The sequence below is a fragment of the Ursus maritimus genome, unplaced genomic scaffold, assembly GCF_017311325.1.
Source record: "Ursus maritimus isolate PB19 unplaced genomic scaffold, ASM1731132v1 scaffold_14, whole genome shotgun sequence".
In the NCBI taxonomy this organism is placed as follows: Eukaryota; Metazoa; Chordata; class Mammalia; order Carnivora; family Ursidae; genus Ursus; species Ursus maritimus.
In genome coordinates this window covers 37575813-37590563 of record NW_024423786.1, presented here as the reverse complement: position 1 = coordinate 37590563, position 14751 = coordinate 37575813, and the positions used below count along the sequence as shown (strand labels likewise).

Below are 14751 nucleotides of genomic sequence, written 5' to 3'. Positions count from 1 at the left end.
GTTTCTGTGTCCAGGGAAAAAGCCTGTCCTTCCTTGGTGACACCCCTCCCCACCAACTGCGACACGCAGATGTAGGTGTATGTGCCAGAGGGACCTGGGCTTGGCATGTGCTCATTAGCGTGTGTCTGAGCTAGCTGTGCCTCTACTGACACCTGTGGAAGAAAGGGCACTGCCAGGGGAGCATATGTAGGGATGCTGTGCACTGTAGCACCTAGTGTGTGTGCAAGCTCTGAGGCTAACCTGGGTGCAGGTCCCCTCTCCAAACCCTTCAGCATGATTGGGTGCTGCATTTTATCCACCACCTTCTACCCAGGGGCGTCCTCCATTCTGCTGCAGGGGGGGAGAAGAGTCAAGAGCATCTTCTCAGAGTTGTCCTCCCTCTGCTTGGGCTCCAGCTCCCATTCCCTCCTACGCAGTAGCCAGTTTCAGGAGCCTCTCCTCCACCCCCTCCCCTCCCAGGTCCCCCTGCCAGCCCCAGCATGTCCCTTAGGGTTGACCCTAGTCCCTGGCCCTGCAGCACCCCCACATACCCCAGGTTATCTCTTTGCCATAAATGCCCTTTGTACATGAGGGTGGGGATTAGTGAGGTGGGTGGGGGAGGAGGTCAGGGCTGGGTGTGTGTAGGGGGGCTGGGTAGCAGCTTTAAAGGTCATCTGTAGGAAGAGGAGGCCCCATCTTCCTCTGACCACCCACCCCCATCTCTTCCTCCTAGTGACTCAGGCCCCAGCTCTCACATGGGGCCAAAGGCACATGCCCCTACCCCCAAGCCTGGCATGTGGACTGAGCTGCAGTCTGTGGATTGAGAGAATGGATGTGAGGACAGGGACAGACTTGTCGCAGCAGGCTAAGCTCTCTACCTATCTCCCACGTGCCCCCTTACCTATCTCCCTTTGGCACCTTGCAACCCTAAGGCTAGCCCCACCGCTCTCATAGATGGGACCCCACAACACTGTGCGCACCTCCTGGGGCTCAGTGACCTTCCTGGCCCTGTGTCCCGTGCCCGCTGCTCTGTGGGCTGCAGTCTGACCGCGGGGTGGAGGGGGCTGATAGGCACCCGCTTCTGCGCAGAGCGGGAGCGCCCGAGGATTCAGCACCACGCGGTGGACAGCTCCGGGACGGAAGCCCCACGAAGAACAGGAGCCGGAGGCTCAGGGCAAGGAGCGGTGCTGGAGTCTGGAGGGAGGCGGGGGCCCGGTTGGGAGCGGGAGATCCGGAGTGGGGAGGAACGGAGGAGGGGCTGGGGGCGGGCCGGGGCCAGGGGCGGGGCGGGCCGCGATTGAAAGCGGCCGGGCGAGCGGGCGGGCGGGGAGTGCAGAGCTGCTGAGCGAGGGAGCAAGCCAGCGAGCGAGAGCTGGAACCCTGCGCCCCCGGCTCCTCTCCGTTTCTCTCCGCGCCGGAGTCGGGCACGCCAGGTAGGGTAAGCCCGTGGTGCCGCGGCCGCCGCCGACCTTAATGATCCTGACCCCATGTCCCGGAGACCCGTGGGCCCTCGAGTTCTGGGGCTCCCGGGCCGGGGCGTCCAGACAGTGCTCACCAGGAGCTCCGGGAAGCGGGAAGACAGCCCCAGGCATCCCGCCTTTCTTCCCCAGAGAACGCACGCCCTGCATCACGCTCCTTCGTTCCTCCTCTCCTTCCATCCTTTGGTCTGTCTTTCTGTCTGTGCCCCTGTCTTTGTGTCAGCCTCTAGGGCTCAGTCACTCCCTGTCCAAATTTCGTGGCCCAGACCCCCTGGCTGCCCCCCTCTGGGGTTCCGTCTCCCTTCAGGGTATTGTCCCTGTCTGGATTTTGGTCCTGGCTGCCCCTGTGGGAGGCTTGTGGTCTTGACCAGTTTGGGCCTCAGCCCCCATCTGGGTCCCTTCCCCATCGGTCCTGGTCTTCATGCTTGCCTCTCTCTCCTGGTTGCCTGGTTGAGCTGCTGCTTTCTGGGTACCCACAGGATCCCAGTCTCCCTGCCCTGGCACCAGGGGGAGATTAACCCTGAGGAGCTGAGGGGCAAAGTGAAGAATCCCAGTCTCTGTGGCGAGGACATGGGGTCCTGTCCTTCTTCAGCCTCAGTTTCCTTCTCCTAGCCTTCCCAAGCGTGCATGATTGTGAGAGCCTGTGTGAGGTGGGCATCTGGGAGGGTAGCTGGGGTACAAGTGAAGCGCAGAGTGGAAGAGGGAAGGAGGAGTCCCCAAGGGCCAGGGCCAGGGTGGACAGGATGGGGAGAGGATGCGGATAGAGATGCATTAGAGATGGTGACTTTCTCTGCTTGGATCTGAGCTGAAGAAAAAACAGGGGCATTAAGTCTCCAAAAGCATTCTATGCAGAGCTAAGGTGTCCAAAAGTCTCACCTTGAGCACTGTTTTGAGATTCTGACCAGATGAACTACCCCTGACCCTGGACACACGTATGCTCACATCTACTTTCCCTACTGACTTAAGACCTGTGGCCACTTCAGTGTCCCTCCCTGGGGCCAACCTCTCCACCTTGCTGTCAAATTCCCAGGGCCTAGAGTGTCTATTACTTCCTAAGTCAGGGGGCTCTGGGATGGATTTTTAAGAATTGGGAGCTAGGACCCCTGGGGGTGCTCACCTGGGCTCCAGTCTCTCTAGGAGTTGGAAACTACCCTTTGGAGACCTTTCCTTCCCTCTTCCCTGGTGGGTTTCAGCCACAGTGGCCTATCTCTGGAAATGCAAGGCTCAGGATAGGGACTAGACCCCCAAGTTTATACTCTAACCCGACCCCTGCTGCAAAGGCATTGACTTTGGGGTCCTGGGAAGTTTGCGCAAGGTCTTGGACACTCTGATTCACAGCAGGATTGGTGTTGGCTCGGTCTCCTGACTTCTGTCTGGTCCTCTACTCTCTGCCTCCCTCCCTCTCTGCTAAGTATGCAATGGGCACAGAGCTCATCTACAGACCCAGATCAGGGCAAAGCTGAGAAACACGCCAAGGGGTGTCTGGGAGTTTCTCAGCCTGGTTTGTGATACTACCTCTCCCTGGCTCCCTAGAAAAGTCCCATGGAAGAGAATTGGGGAAGGCAGAGTCAGAAGGGGTAGCCACTCTCGGGTTCCACTTCTCCCTGTTTGTCTGTCTGTCTCTTTCTCTGCAGGAGCTGGGCCCCTTCTTATCTCTCTTCCTGCCTGTCCTTTCCTGGTCCCTGTTTCCTCCTTTCTTTGCCTTTGCTGCTTCTACCCTCATCCCCTGGAGGCCCAGGCCTGCTGGACCCATCCATCCCCTTTGGGACTATGGGATCACTGCTTGGGCTCCTGGCACTGCTGCTGCTATGGGGTGCTGTGGCTGAGGGCCCCTCCAAGAAGGTGCTGACCCTGGAGGGGGACCTGGTCCTGGGTGGGCTGTTCCCAGTACACCAGAAGGGTGGCCCAGCAGAGGAGTGTGGGCCTGTCAATGAGCATCGAGGCATCCAGCGCCTGGAGGCCATGCTTTTTGCACTGGACCGCATCAACCGTGACCCACGCCTGCTGCCGGGTGTGCGCCTGGGCGCGCACATACTGGACAGCTGCTCCAAGGACACACATGCCCTGGAGCAGGCACTCGACTTCGTGCGTGCCTCGCTTAGCCGTGGTGCCGATGGCTCACGCCACATCTGCCCCGACGGCTCTTACGCCACCCACGGTGATGCTCCCACTGCCATCACTGGTGTCATTGGCGGCTCCTACAGCGATGTCTCCATCCAGGTATGTGGGGGCTGCCCAACTGGGGGCTGGGGAGGGAGTCTGGAGCGGGGCGCAGAATTCCCTCTGAACAGGGCCTCCAGGCTGCCACGCATTGGAAAAGGGGCTAGGAGCTTCCTTTAAGTAGCTTTTTGTGGAATACTAAGAAAGTGCCCCTGTCACATAATGGGGGTTAATTTTTAGAGATTGTGTAAGGAAAACATCGCGCTTCCATCCCATACACACACACACACACACACACACACACACACACCTGAGGTTAAACAGCCCTGAGAAGCTTAGTAGCCAGGCCTCTTGATTCAGAACTCCAGGTTTGAACCCTGGCTCCCCATGTACTATGTGACTCTGAGCGTTATTTCTCCCTTCTGTGCCTCCGTTTCCTCCTTGTAAAATAACAGAACTCAACACTTGCCACTCTTAGGGTTGTGGTGGAAATTTAATGAGATACAACATGCAAAGCATGTATTGGGGCCATGCTCAATATTAGCTGCTATTAGTACCCCATTTTGTATATTGGGAAACTGAGGCTTGAAGAGAGGCAGGTGCTGGCGCAGCGGAGACATTCCCCTAGGGCCCTCGGCCAAGGGCCTCCAGCTCTGTCAGATCATCTCTCCATGGGCTGTAAAGGGGTGGAAGGTAGAAGCCAGGAGCAGCCCAGAGAAGAGAAACTGGAGTGGGGACCCCAGAGGAAGAGAAGCAGAATGTGTGTGGCAGGGGGAGGGTCGCCTAGGTCTTCAGGGGGTACAGGATTTGAAGGGGTGGCAAGGTGAGGGAACAAGGCCCTCCTGCTTTCTCACAAGAGGTAAGCAGAGGGTTCTGGCCCAGCTGATATCCCTGGGCATGCCTGGCTGCTTTAGCCCAGGAGGGATCCTCCCCCTCCCAGACTGGGTCCCACCTCTTGCCTGGACCCTTACCTGTCTGGTGCCCAGAAGAGGCTGCCAGATGAGGCCAGAACTGGGATCGGGGTCGGGATTTGCAAGGAGGGCCTTGGCTGGAGCTTTAACTTCTTTTAGGAGGCCAGCTGAGGGCACTGCAATCAAAGGCAGGGCCAGGACCCCTGACCTGGCATGCTTATTCGGGAGAAATGAAGCATGAGTCTGAACCATGGAGGCCGCTTCTGGCCTGGGATCAAGGAGGCCTGCTCCTGCAGGCGGTGAATTAGTGGTTCAGTTAGTCCCAGCTACTGGACGTGGCCGATAGCAGCTTAGACAGGTGTGGCTGTGCCAGCACCTACCTCTGCCACCTCCCACCCGCTGAGGTCTTCAGGGGCCTCTGGGGTGCCTTCCTAGCACCCACCCTCTCCACAGTTCTCTTCAGGGCTCCATGCATTCATCTCCAGGAGCCCAGTTACCTTCCTCCCACCTCAAGCTGTCTGCCTCCTGTAGCAAGGCCCACACTTCAACGTCGGTCTGCTTTTTTCCTTGTCTGAGTCAAAACAAGGCCCAGCCCTTCATCCTTAGGCTGCACCTGCCTGTTCATCATTCCTCCTCATTCCTGCCCTTTCTCTCCTGCTCCAATCCCTCTTGTCTTCCATACGCCAGGCGCTGTGGCCTCACAGGTATTCTCATTGTTATCTACCTTGTCAGGCAGGAACAAGAAACCGAGGCTCAGGGAGGTTTGCTAACTTGTCCAGGGACACAAAGGCAGAAAATACAAGAGGAGAGGGTGTTGAGACTGTCAGAATAAGAGCCTGTGACCCAGGTGCAAAGACAGGACCAGCTCTCTCCTGTGGAAACTGGGCTTTGTCCTGCTCTCACCTACCCATCCCACCAGGGCCTTGTCTGGACCCCACTCTTGGGGGCAGGACCCAGGCGGTCAGTGGTAAGCAGGAAGCCTTGTTTATTTCAAGGTCAGCCATCCAATGGAGACCAACTCTCCGGCTCTCAGGGCCATAAGGCCCTCAGATCTGGGTCGTCTTTCCTAGGGAAGCCTTTTCCATCTTTCTCCATCATTCCATCAGGATGGGCTCTGGGGAAGGGATACCTGCTCCAAATAGGTAGAGAGCCTAAGAGCCCTGAGCATCCCAGATGCCAGCTAGTGCCCCCACCCCCTGCCCTGTGCAGCCAAGTGCCAACCTCTTCCCGGTCCAGGATTTGGGCCTTCTCTTGCCTCCCTACTTTTGCTTCTGCTATGCGTCTGAAGGGGGACAACAGAGGGGTTCTGGTGTGGCTCAGGAGCCTGGTGCCTCAGCCCTAGGTCCTCTCTCTCCCAGCTCTTGGGAAGGGGTGCAAAACTCCCTGCCCCCAGAGGGAAGACACATCAAGACAAGATAGAGGTCTTTGGGGTGAGAGAGACCTCAAGGCTGACTACACTGACACTTGATCCCAAGGCCGAGTAGCCATGAAGAACACGTCTGTCTTTCAAGTTCGACCTGATCGCTGATCTTTGCTGGCTCTACCCCTCCCCCAGGTGGCCAACCTCCTGCGGCTGTTTCAGATCCCACAGATCAGCTATGCCTCCACCAGCGCCAAGCTGAGCGACAAATCCCGCTATGACTACTTTGCCCGTACAGTGCCCCCCGACTTCTTCCAAGCCAAGGCCATGGCTGAGATCCTCCGCTTCTTCAACTGGACTTATGTGTCCACTGTGGCATCCGAGGGCGACTACGGCGAGACAGGCATCGAAGCATTTGAGCTCGAGGCCCGCGCCCGCAACATCTGCGTGGCCACCTCGGAGAAGGTGGGCCGTGCCATGAGCAGGGCGGCTTTTGAGGGTGTGGTGCGAGCCCTGCTGCAGAAGCCCAGCGCCCGGGTGGCTGTCCTGTTCACCCGTTCTGAAGACGCTCGCGAGCTCCTCGCCGCCAGCCAGCGCCTCAACGCCAGCTTCACCTGGGTGGCCAGCGATGGCTGGGGGGCCCTGGAGAGCGTGGTGGCAGGCAGCGAGGGGGCTGCGGAGGGCGCCATCACTATCGAACTGGCCTCCTATCCCATCAGTGACTTTGCCTCCTACTTCCGGAACCTGGACCCCTGGAACAACAGCCGGAACCCCTGGTTTCGCGAGTTCTGGGAGCAGAGGTTCCGCTGCAGCTTCCGGCGGCGAGATTGCGCAGCCCACTCGCTTAGGGCCGTGCCTTTCGAGCAGGAGTCCAAGATCATGTTTGTGGTCAATGCGGTGTACGCCATGGCCCATGCGCTGCACAACATGCACCGAGCCCTCTGCCCCAACACCACCCAGCTCTGCGACGCAATGCGGCCCGTCAATGGGCGCCGGCTCTACAAGGACTTCGTGCTCAACGTCAAGTTTGACGGTAATGGGGCTGGCCCGTGGCCACCAGGCGGTGGGCCTGTGGAGAGCGAGAGGGAGCGGGCCTCCAGGTTCCCCATTCCTTGGCTAAGAGAATGTAGTCTACAGCAAGAAAGGGAGACCCGCCGGGACTGGCAAAGCCAGGACGAGGATGGCTAGACAGGGGCCACTCCCCCTGGAGCGGGGGCTGGGGTTCCTCTTTCCAGCCTGGTTCTGCACTTTGAGGGTCTCTAGTTCCTGCTTGGGCTTTGCGCTCTCTCTCTCCTGCCTCTCTATCGTGCAGGCAGCAGGGACTGGGGGGCCTCAAGCTCATTCTCAGGCAGCAGAACAGGATAAGGGTGGGTTGAGAGTGAGCACCAGGGGACACTCCCTTTTCTGGGAAAATACTATTCCTAGACCTGATTTTTTATTCAAGGTGGCCAGTCTCTTCATACCCAAATTTGTTTTTATAGACATTTGTTTATTAATATTTTATTTATTTAATTGAGAGAGAGATCGTGCACGTGCGCACAAGCGGTGGGGAGGGGCAGAGGGAGAAGCAGGCTCCCTGCTGAGCAGGGAGCCATGATCCCAGGACCCCAGGACCATGACCTGAGCCGGAGGCAGACGCTCAACCGATCTAGCCATCCAGGTTGCTCTATAGATTTTTTAAAAATATTTATTTATTTATTTATTTATTTTAGAGAGAGTGCACGTGAGTGGGGGCAGAGAGAGAGGGAGAGAAGCAGACTCCCGCTGAGGGTGGAATCCGATGCAGGGCTGGATCTCATGACCCTGAGGTCATGACCTGAGCCAAGATCAAGAGTCAGACGCTTAACTGACTGAGCCACCCCAGTGCCCCTGTACCAAAATTTATTTTGCTCAGTGTTCCAGCTTTATGAATAACGAATGCCTCAGAATCATCCCTGTGCTGCAGGCAGCATCACTGTAGGAGCAGTGGGAGGGGGCCAGGGCCTCCAGGGCCTTGTGGCCCAGGGCTAAGACGGATAATAATTCCAATGAGGTTGACATTCAGAGTTGTGGGAAAATTGGGGGAGGGGTTAGGATTGGATCCAGGGGCACCAGGTCGCTGTTAGAGCAAGGACCCATTCAGCCCGCTGGTCTGGGTGGGATTTATGGGAGGGCTCGAGTTGGATGCTGAGGACTTCGAGGCTGGCTGGAAGGAGCAGGGGCTGTGGGGGCCCTGCAAGGGGCTCCAGGCTGCACCATTCACCATAGGGCCTTAAGCACATCATCTGCTAACGTGAACCCCAACTCCTCACTGGGACCTGGGATGACAAGGGGTCCTGCTTCCTCCTGAGCCTACCTGGGAGATGTGAGGTTCCCGGGCAAGGGGAGAGGGGAGTAAAGTGTCTCGTGAGCTGCCTATGAGCACATCCTGGTGGACGTCACTGGTTACAAGTGATCACTGGGGTTGGGGTTCAGCTAGCCTTGCGATCAGTATTGGGACTGGAGGGGCTGGCTTATCATTGAGAGGATTAAGTGGGACTAGGACCTGAGGCCAAGGTCAGCTGTGAAGGAGTCCATGTTAAGTCTGGGGAGAGGGCTGTGGTGTGTGATAAGGTTGGGGTCTGGGGTCTGGATTGGAAGGTATTGGAGTCTAGCTGTAAGGTTAGGTTTTGGGGAGTCAGGGTTGGGGGTTGGTGTGGGCATGACGTTTGTGGAGATGCCTGGGCTTTGAGGCTGGGGTTCTATTTGGGGTTTAGAGTTGAGATTTGTCATAGCCTCGCATTTAGAAAAATGGCTGGTGGGGTGGGGGGAGGCCAGCTTTAGTGTTGGGGTGAGGCATGGGAGAACGAGGAGTGGCCTCAGGGCTGGGGTTTGGGTTCCATGTAGGGTGCAAGTTGAGGTCACATCAAGATTAGCCACCAATCCCACCCTCTCTTCCCCCCCGACCCCAGCCCCCTTCCGCCCGGCAGACACACACAGTGAGGTGCGCTTTGACCGCTTCGGGGATGGCATTGGACGCTACAACATCTTCACCTACCTGCGGGCCAGCAGCGGGCGCTATCGCTACCAGAAGGTGGGCTACTGGGCAGAAGGCCTGACCCTGGACACCAGCCTCATCCCGTGGGCCTCGCCCGCGGCCGGCCCCCTGCCCGCCTCTCGCTGCAGCGAGCCCTGTCTCCAGAATGAGGTGAAGAGCGTGCAGCCCGGAGAGGTCTGCTGCTGGCTCTGTATCCCCTGCCAGCCCTACGAGTACCGGCTGGACGAGTTCACCTGCGCTGACTGTGGCCTGGGCTACTGGCCCAACGCCAGCCTGACCGGCTGCTTCGAGCTGCCCCAGGAGTACATCCGCTGGGGCGATGCCTGGGCCGTGGGGCCCGTCACCATCGCCTGCCTGGGTGCCCTGGCCACCCTCTTCGTGCTGGGTGTCTTTGTGCGGCACAATGCCACGCCAGTGGTCAAGGCCTCGGGCCGGGAGCTCTGCTACATCCTGCTGGGTGGCGTCTTCCTCTGCTACTGCATGACCTTCATCTTCATTGCCAAGCCCTCCACGGCGGTGTGTACCTTACGGCGCCTCGGTTTGGGTACCGCCTTCTCTGTCTGCTACTCAGCCCTGCTCACCAAGACCAACCGCATTGCACGCATCTTCGGGGGGGCCCGGGAAGGAGCCCAGCGGCCACGCTTCATCAGCCCTGCCTCGCAGGTGGCCATCTGCCTGGCGCTCATCTCAGGCCAGCTGCTCATTGTGGCCGCCTGGCTGGTGGTGGAGGCACCAGGCACGGGCAAGGAGACAGCCCCGGAGCGGCGGGAGGTGGTGACATTGCGCTGTAACCATCGAGACGCCAGCATGCTGGGCTCACTGGCCTACAACGTGCTCCTCATTGCGCTCTGCACGCTCTATGCCTTCAAGACCCGCAAGTGCCCCGAGAACTTCAACGAGGCCAAATTCATAGGCTTTACCATGTACACCACTTGCATCATCTGGCTGGCCTTCCTGCCCATCTTCTACGTCACCTCCAGCGATTACCGGGTGAGCTCCCTGCGACAGAGTGGCAGCGGGAGGTGGGGGCGGACGCTGGACCTTCTGCTTCCCAGAGTCTTGTTTACTCTGCTGATAACTCTGAGGCGCCAAGAGGCTGAATGCTCATCCAGGGGCACACAGCTTGCAGTGACCCCGTTGGGACTGGACCCCAGGGGGAGGTGGGAAGGCTGAGTGGGGCCTTAGGCAATGGCCAAGGAGATGGAGGAGTTAGAGCTGAGATTTCAGGACTCACTTGCCCCCTCTAAGCTCGAGGAAATGCATGTGCCGAAATATGTCCAAATGAGCTGCCCTGCTCCCCAGAGGGGTTGGCTGCAAAAGGGGAGACCTGGTCTAGTGGGTGGGTGATCAGGGCATCAACTAAAGAGCTAAGTCAGGAAATGTTGCTGACTTGTTTAGGTTGACGAAAGGTCCCAGTAAGAGCACAAAAGAGGGACGTGTGTGTGTGTGTGTGTGTGTGTGTGTGTGTGTGTAGAGAGAATCATGGAGGGCTTCTTGGAAGAGGAGCCCTTGCACTGGGCTCTGCAAGACAGGCAGGTTTGAATAGGTTGGGTGGAGAAGATAGTGGAAGGCAGCCAATATAGAGTTTGAATGGAGCAGAGGGTGTGCACTGACCTCCCTCGTTGAGGAGGGGAGGCACAGATGGTGGAAGGTAGGCAGAGGTGAGGGTGGAAAGCAAGAATGGGAACGGCAGGGCCGTCAGGCCATGCAGCCCGGGAGGGCGCAATGCTCTGATGCCCCTCGGAGCCGAGCAGTGTGGCATGGCGTCCCCTGGAGCGGGGCAGGCAGAGAGGGTGAAGCACAGAGCAGCAGATCTGGGATCTAGGGTTGAGGAAGGTGAAAGCAGGAGGAAACTGTACCCCAGTTGATGGCTTCCTAGCAAAGATCCAGCTGGCCTGAGTGTCTCGGTAGGTCTCCTCAGCTTCAAGGGGGCAATGGCTGCTTCAGATGGGGTGGTCAGGGAAGGCCTCTTTGAGGAGGTGACAGATGAGCTGAGCTCTGAACAATAAGAGGATCATTTTGGTGAGTCCTCACGACGCTGGAGTAAACTCCATGGCTCTCCCCATTTTACAGACGAAGAAACGGAGACTCAGGGAGGTTCAATCCCTTGCCTAAGGTCACTCAGCTTGGGAGTGTAGAGCAGGGTCTGAACTGACAATCTTAACAATTAAAGGAGCAGGAAAATCGAGACAAGAGCCCCTGCAAAGGCCCCTTCCCCCAGGACAGAGGTATGGTGGGCAGTGCTGGGGGCCAGGGCGGCTGGGCTTGGCTGCTGTTGCACCTGCTGGGCCACCTGCCTGGTTGGTGGAGGCCAGCGCTGGGGAGGGAATCTGCTCTGACTCAGCCTGCATTTGCATATGATTTGCATTTGCATGCCAATCCTAGGTGGTTAAGGACTAACCTGGACACGCACACGGTTCCCATACATGCACATACGTACACACTCATGCACACACACATTCCTGCACACATATGCATGCAGATACACACACACACACCAGCACACACACCCCAATGCACACAGACACCCCCGCACCCCTGCATGTTCACCCCCTCAGCTGGAATTTTCATCTCCCTGGGAAGGTGGTCCACGGGCTGACGCTGGGACTGTGCCCACCTTCCTAGAAATCCTTTGGGGCTTGGCAAAAGGACCAAGGCCCGGTGTTGGGTGCTCACCATATCCCCCCCTCCCCACCCCCACAGCCTGGGCAGGGGTCCTGGGGCCAGACTCATCCTTGACTTCACCCATCCCAGGTACAGACCACCACCATGTGCGTGTCAGTCAGCCTCAGCGGCTCTGTGGTGCTCGGCTGTCTCTTTGCGCCCAAGCTGCACATCATCCTTTTCCAGCCACAGAAGAACGTGGTTAGCCACCGTGCGCCCACCAGCCGCTTCAGCAGTGCCGCCACCAGGGCCAGCTCCAGCCTCGGCCAAGGTCAGCGTGCACCCTAAGCAGCCCTCCCTCTGCCTCAGCTCCTCCGCATGGGGGCCACTCCTTGGGTTGCTGGGATTCTTTGGCTGGAGGTGGAGTGCTCATTAGAGGAGGCTGGAGAGGGGAGGGAGGGGTGAAGGGGGAGGAAGCCTCCTCCACACTCTTGTCTCCTCTGCTGCCCGCTCTTGGGGAAGGACCTCGGGGTGGGCCCCAATCTCTGGCTTCCCTTCCTAGGTTCTGGCTCCCAGTTTGTCCCCACCGTTTGCAACGGCCGTGAGGTGGTAGATTCGACAACATCGTCGCTTTGAGGACCCCACGTCCCCACCCAGACACAGCTGCTCCCTGGGACCTGGTGCAGACCCGCATCCAGGGCCAGGGGACGTGAGCTGGAGCACCGCAGTAACGCCAACCCCATGCCCACCCCCAAAGCCACTCGCCACTGACTCCAGCCCTTCAGAGTCAGAAGTCAGGGTCCTTGGCCCAGGAGCCTCTGCGACAGCCACCAGCTGTCCTTGCAGCGTGTCCCCTCCTTGCTAGGCCCAGGACTCGGAAGGGAGCAAGCCAGGGTAGACACGGCCCTGGAATGGGATGGCTGAGGACTGCTGGCCCCAGTTCCCAATCAGCAAAGGTGCTTCCAGCCCCGCCCCTCCCTCCTTCTAGGGCCTTTTTAATTTTTTACATACGTTATTCTGGGATGGGGAGGGGAGGTTCTTGTGGGGGCCATCCCTCCCCCTGCATAGTAGTTTGTCCTGTGGTTTATTTTGTACTATCTGTAAATAAAGTGTCTTTATTTAAAAAAAAAATCACTCACGGCCTTTGATCCAGGGAGACCCCTCGTGCCCTCCAGAGCCTCCCGACCTCCCTTTCGATGGTATTTGTTGACTCTGCCCTATGCCAGATGCTAGGATCTGGCGGCCAGCAGGACAGACCCAGCCCTGCGTGATGGGGAGACAGAAAATGGAAAAGCCATCCTCTGAAAAGGAGCCACTGCAGAGTGGCCAAGGAACCAGTGGGGCGAGGGCAGGGGGGCTTCAGTGGACACAGGAGCATCTGACAGTGCAAGGGAAGACGTGGATGGTGTGGGCGGTGGGCCAGCAGGGGCAGCCGCCTGTGACCGGTAACTGTGGGCCATTCCACACTGGCCCACCTGGCACTTGCAGGAGCCGCTGGTTAGCACAGAGCAGGCTGAGTGTCGGTATGGAGGGAACCAAGAGGAGACACGGAGCTGAACATCACCTGTTCGTGTAGTGCATACAGAGCTGGAAAGAGCTCCTGAGGAGGGAGGAGTGGAGGCAAGAAGAACAGAGGCTGGGCAGTTGGAGAGGCCGTCTGCTGTCGGACTCTGGGAGAGGTGGGAGAAGGGGCCTTTCTCCGGTCTTGGAGGAGCTCTCACCCTAGGGCCGGGTTGTGGAGCCCAGAGCCCTCGGGCACCCCCCCATTTGCAGTCTGGGGCTCACCAGCAGAGGGCGCAGCGGCACAGACTCAGCCCCGGTGCTCAGCCAGGCAACCACTGCCCTCCTGTGGCCTAGGGGGCAGTGGGCACAGAACCCCAGCGGGAGCAGAACCTGGCAGCTTCTGGGGAACCCCCACACGGCGGCATCGCGGAGGGACAAGGTCCCGTGTTGGGAGATGGGCAGGCCAGGGACATTGGTTATTTTGAAGTGAACTCATTTGCATTTACAGGCCAGCAAGTCTGTGGAAATTTGGGTTAACGATTTTAAAAATGTAAACAGAAAACTGAAAAAGAAAATGGTAGGAATGGCATCTCCTCTCCAGCAGACCCTGAAGTGTAGGGGTGCCACATAACATCCAGAGTGCCTGGCTAAATTCGAATGGCATATAAACAACAAATGATTTTTTAGTGTAAGTATGCCTCGTGCTCTATTTGGGACATACTTCTAAACATTTTTATGATTTATCTGGCATTCAGATTTAACAGGGCATCCTGTATTTTCATTTGCTAATTTTGGCAAGCCTATTGGAGTGTCTCTTTTCCAGATTTCTGGTCTGGCATGACCCAGGCCTCGGGGAGCCCTCCGTGGCTGAGCACCGGGGCAGTGTCCCATGGGACCTGCGGTGCTGGTCCCTGCTTCCAGGGTGGCCTTTTCTGGGTCTTCCTGCCAAACCAAGCCTAGGAAACATTTGCCCATCTTCCCAGCCGCTGGACAGGCCAAGATGGGCTCAGATGCTTTTGCACCAGGAAAGCAGCCCTCCTTTCCATGGCTTCAGCTATTTACCTTAAAATGTAATAATAACAACAACAACAACAATAATAATTAGTTTTTTAAAGGTAGTAATTAACATGGTTCATGGCTAAAGAGGTACAAGAGATGTTCAGTGAAGAATCTCTTTCTATTCCTTTCACCCATCACCTGGGGGCAGGAGGTGGACAAGAGTTCCTGAGGGCCAGACCTGATGTCTGTCCACCACACCCCTTTCCCTCCACCACCACCCGTGCCTTGCCCTGCCCACGCCCACAACGTTATGGGCCGAGAATCTCCAGGTCTTCACTCCTCAACTCTCAGTCTTTAGTACACGTTACTCAGACCAGGTCCTTCCAGCTGCCCCCGCCCGTGGTCCTCCTCCCGGTCCTGACTGGCCTGGGCTTATGTCTCTGCTCTCCTCCTCAGTACCACCTCCATGTCCCACGAAGCCCAGACACCTCTGTCCCTGCTGGGTTGGCCCTGCTAATGTGAGACTTGGGAGTCCTCCAAGGAGAGCTCGACCCTTCTGGGGCCTGACAACAGAGATGCCAAACATTTGGGGTTCTCTCCGCCCAGACGGAGCCACGCATCATGGTGAATTGACTGTCCTTGAGCGTAACCAGGAGACTGCTTTGCTCAGGCAGCCGAGTTTGCTGTGGGGCATTGTGGTCTCTCCCGTGGCTTTGCTCACAGCCCCTCCCTGCCCGTCTG

At 57.9% G+C, this 14751-nt stretch overlaps 1 protein-coding gene across 3 annotated transcripts; it reads left to right on the top strand.

The window, feature by feature from the left end:
* The first annotated feature begins 1881 nt into the window (after positions 1–1881).
* On the top strand, positions 1882–12639 carry GRM2 (glutamate metabotropic receptor 2). 3 transcript variants are annotated; one of them, XR_005834547.1, is made up of 6 exons: positions 1888–3677; positions 6084–6921; positions 8819–9894; positions 11078–11132; positions 11659–11839; positions 12071–12639. XR_005834547.1 is itself a non-coding variant. In XM_008703720.2 (5 exons), the coding sequence occupies exons 1-5, from the start codon at positions 3228–3230 to the stop codon at positions 12142–12144; spliced, it is 2619 nt and encodes an 872-aa protein (XP_008701942.2). In that variant the 5' UTR covers positions 1896–3227; the 3' UTR covers positions 12145–12639. The 3 variants fall into 3 exon arrangements, 2 of the variants coding, with proteins under 2 accessions (XP_040484673.1, XP_008701942.2); XM_008703720.2 differs by lacking the exon at positions 11078–11132 and having other exon boundaries at positions 1896–3677; XM_040628739.1 differs by lacking the exons at positions 11078–11132; positions 11659–11839; positions 12071–12639 and adding an exon at positions 10978–11071 and having other exon boundaries at positions 1882–3677.
* The last annotated feature ends 2112 nt before the right edge of the window (positions 12640–14751 follow it).

Coding starts and splice junctions, on each gene's coding strand:
- GRM2 (XM_008703720.2), top strand. CDS start 3,228: ATGGGATCACTGCTTGGGCTCCTGGCACTGCTGCTGCTATGGGGTGCT. Junction 3,678..6,083: donor ACAGCGATGTCTCCATCCAG/GTATGTGGGGGC, acceptor CCCCTCCCCCAG/GTGGCCAACCTCCTGCGGCT. Junction 6,922..8,818: donor GCTCAACGTCAAGTTTGACG/GTAATGGGGCTG, acceptor CCCCGACCCCAG/CCCCCTTCCGCCCGGCAGAC.